Source organism: Bufo gargarizans, chromosome 1 (genome assembly GCF_014858855.1).
Source record: "Bufo gargarizans isolate SCDJY-AF-19 chromosome 1, ASM1485885v1, whole genome shotgun sequence".
Classification (NCBI taxonomy): domain Eukaryota; kingdom Metazoa; phylum Chordata; class Amphibia; order Anura; family Bufonidae; genus Bufo; species Bufo gargarizans.
Window position 1 is genome coordinate 15,000,063 of NC_058080.1, and position 1,301 is coordinate 15,001,363.

At 47.6% G+C, this 1,301-nt stretch overlaps 1 protein-coding gene across 1 annotated transcript; it reads left to right on the top strand.

Moving 5' to 3' along the window:
- The first annotated feature begins 523 nt into the window (after window positions 1–523).
- Window positions 524–1,024, top strand: LOC122920801 (high mobility group protein B3-like). Its single transcript, XM_044270943.1, is given in 2 exon segments — window positions 524–782; window positions 784–1,024. Coding segments are annotated over 2 exon segments (456 nt in total). The 5' UTR covers window positions 524–567.
- Window positions 1,025–1,301: the final 277 nt, after the last annotated feature.

Here is a 1,301-nt window from a genome sequence, read left to right on the forward strand (position 1 = left end):
CTGCTGCAGCTTTGCAAATTTCACCCAATACCATGGAGGAAATGATGGAGCAGCTGGTTCAGGCTAACCTAAGGCAACAACAGGCCATGGAGCAACAGCAGAGGTTGCATGCAGAGGATAAAAAGAGACACAAAGAAGCCTTACGTGTCCAACAACAGGCCATGGCACAGCAGCAGGAAACTAATCGTTTGTTGATGTAGCATATTGCTGCAATAAGAGAGACTGCTGTAACTCCAGCCCCACAAGTGGGGGTAAGCCCACCAGAGACTTCGAATATGAGGAGGGTTGTGCAGCAGGCCTTGCAAAAACTGACACTTGATGATGATATCGAGGCCTACCTGACCGTATTTGAGAGGGTGGCGGAAAGAGAGAGGCTGCCAATAGCAGAGTGGGCAGAGTTCCTTGCGCCCTTTTTGTCCGGCGAACCACAAAAGGCCTACTATGACCTCAGGGAGCAGGATGTCCGGGACTATGTCAAATTAAAAATGGAGATCCTGGCTCGTTTGGGCGTTACACCAGCGGCGTGCACACGGAGGATCACACTAGAGCGAACAATACAGAATCAGCATGGCTAAAGGTGACCCGAAGAAGCCGAAAGGCAAGATGTCCGCTTATGCCTACTTTGTGCAGACGTGTCGTGAGGAACACAAAAAGAAGAATCCTGAAATCCCAGTCAACTTCTCAGAGTTTTCAAAGACATTTTCTGAAAGATGGAAGATCATGTCTGCTAAAGAAAAATCCAAGTTTGATGACTTGGCCAAAGCTGACAAAGTAAGATATGACAGAAATTAAAGATTTTGGACCAGTTAAGGGACGCAGGAAGAAGAAGGACCCTAATGCACCAAAGAGGCCACCTTCTGGATTCTTCTTGTTCTGCTCAGATTTCCGTCCCAAAATCAAATCCACAAATCCTGGTATCTCCATTGGGGACGTTGCGAAAAAGCTAGGTGAGATGTGGAAAAACCTGAGCGATAGCGAGAAACAACCCTACAACAGCAAGGCGGGAAAACTGAAGAAAAAGTAGTAGAAAAGGATGGTCGGGACTGGGACTGCCTCCTGCCATACCTTATGTTCTCTGTTAGGGAGGTGCCTCAGGCTTCTACAGGGTTCTCACCATTTGAGTTGCTATATGGCCGTCACCCGAGGGGTTTACTCAATGTAGCTAAAGAAACAAACTCAGACTTTGGGTATACAATTGCAGGTGGTACAGAGTTAGTTATAATGGCTGGTACACTGACATAGGGCGACCTGGGAACATAGGATGGTGCTAGGGCGTTTAACACTGGATCTGGTGTACAGTC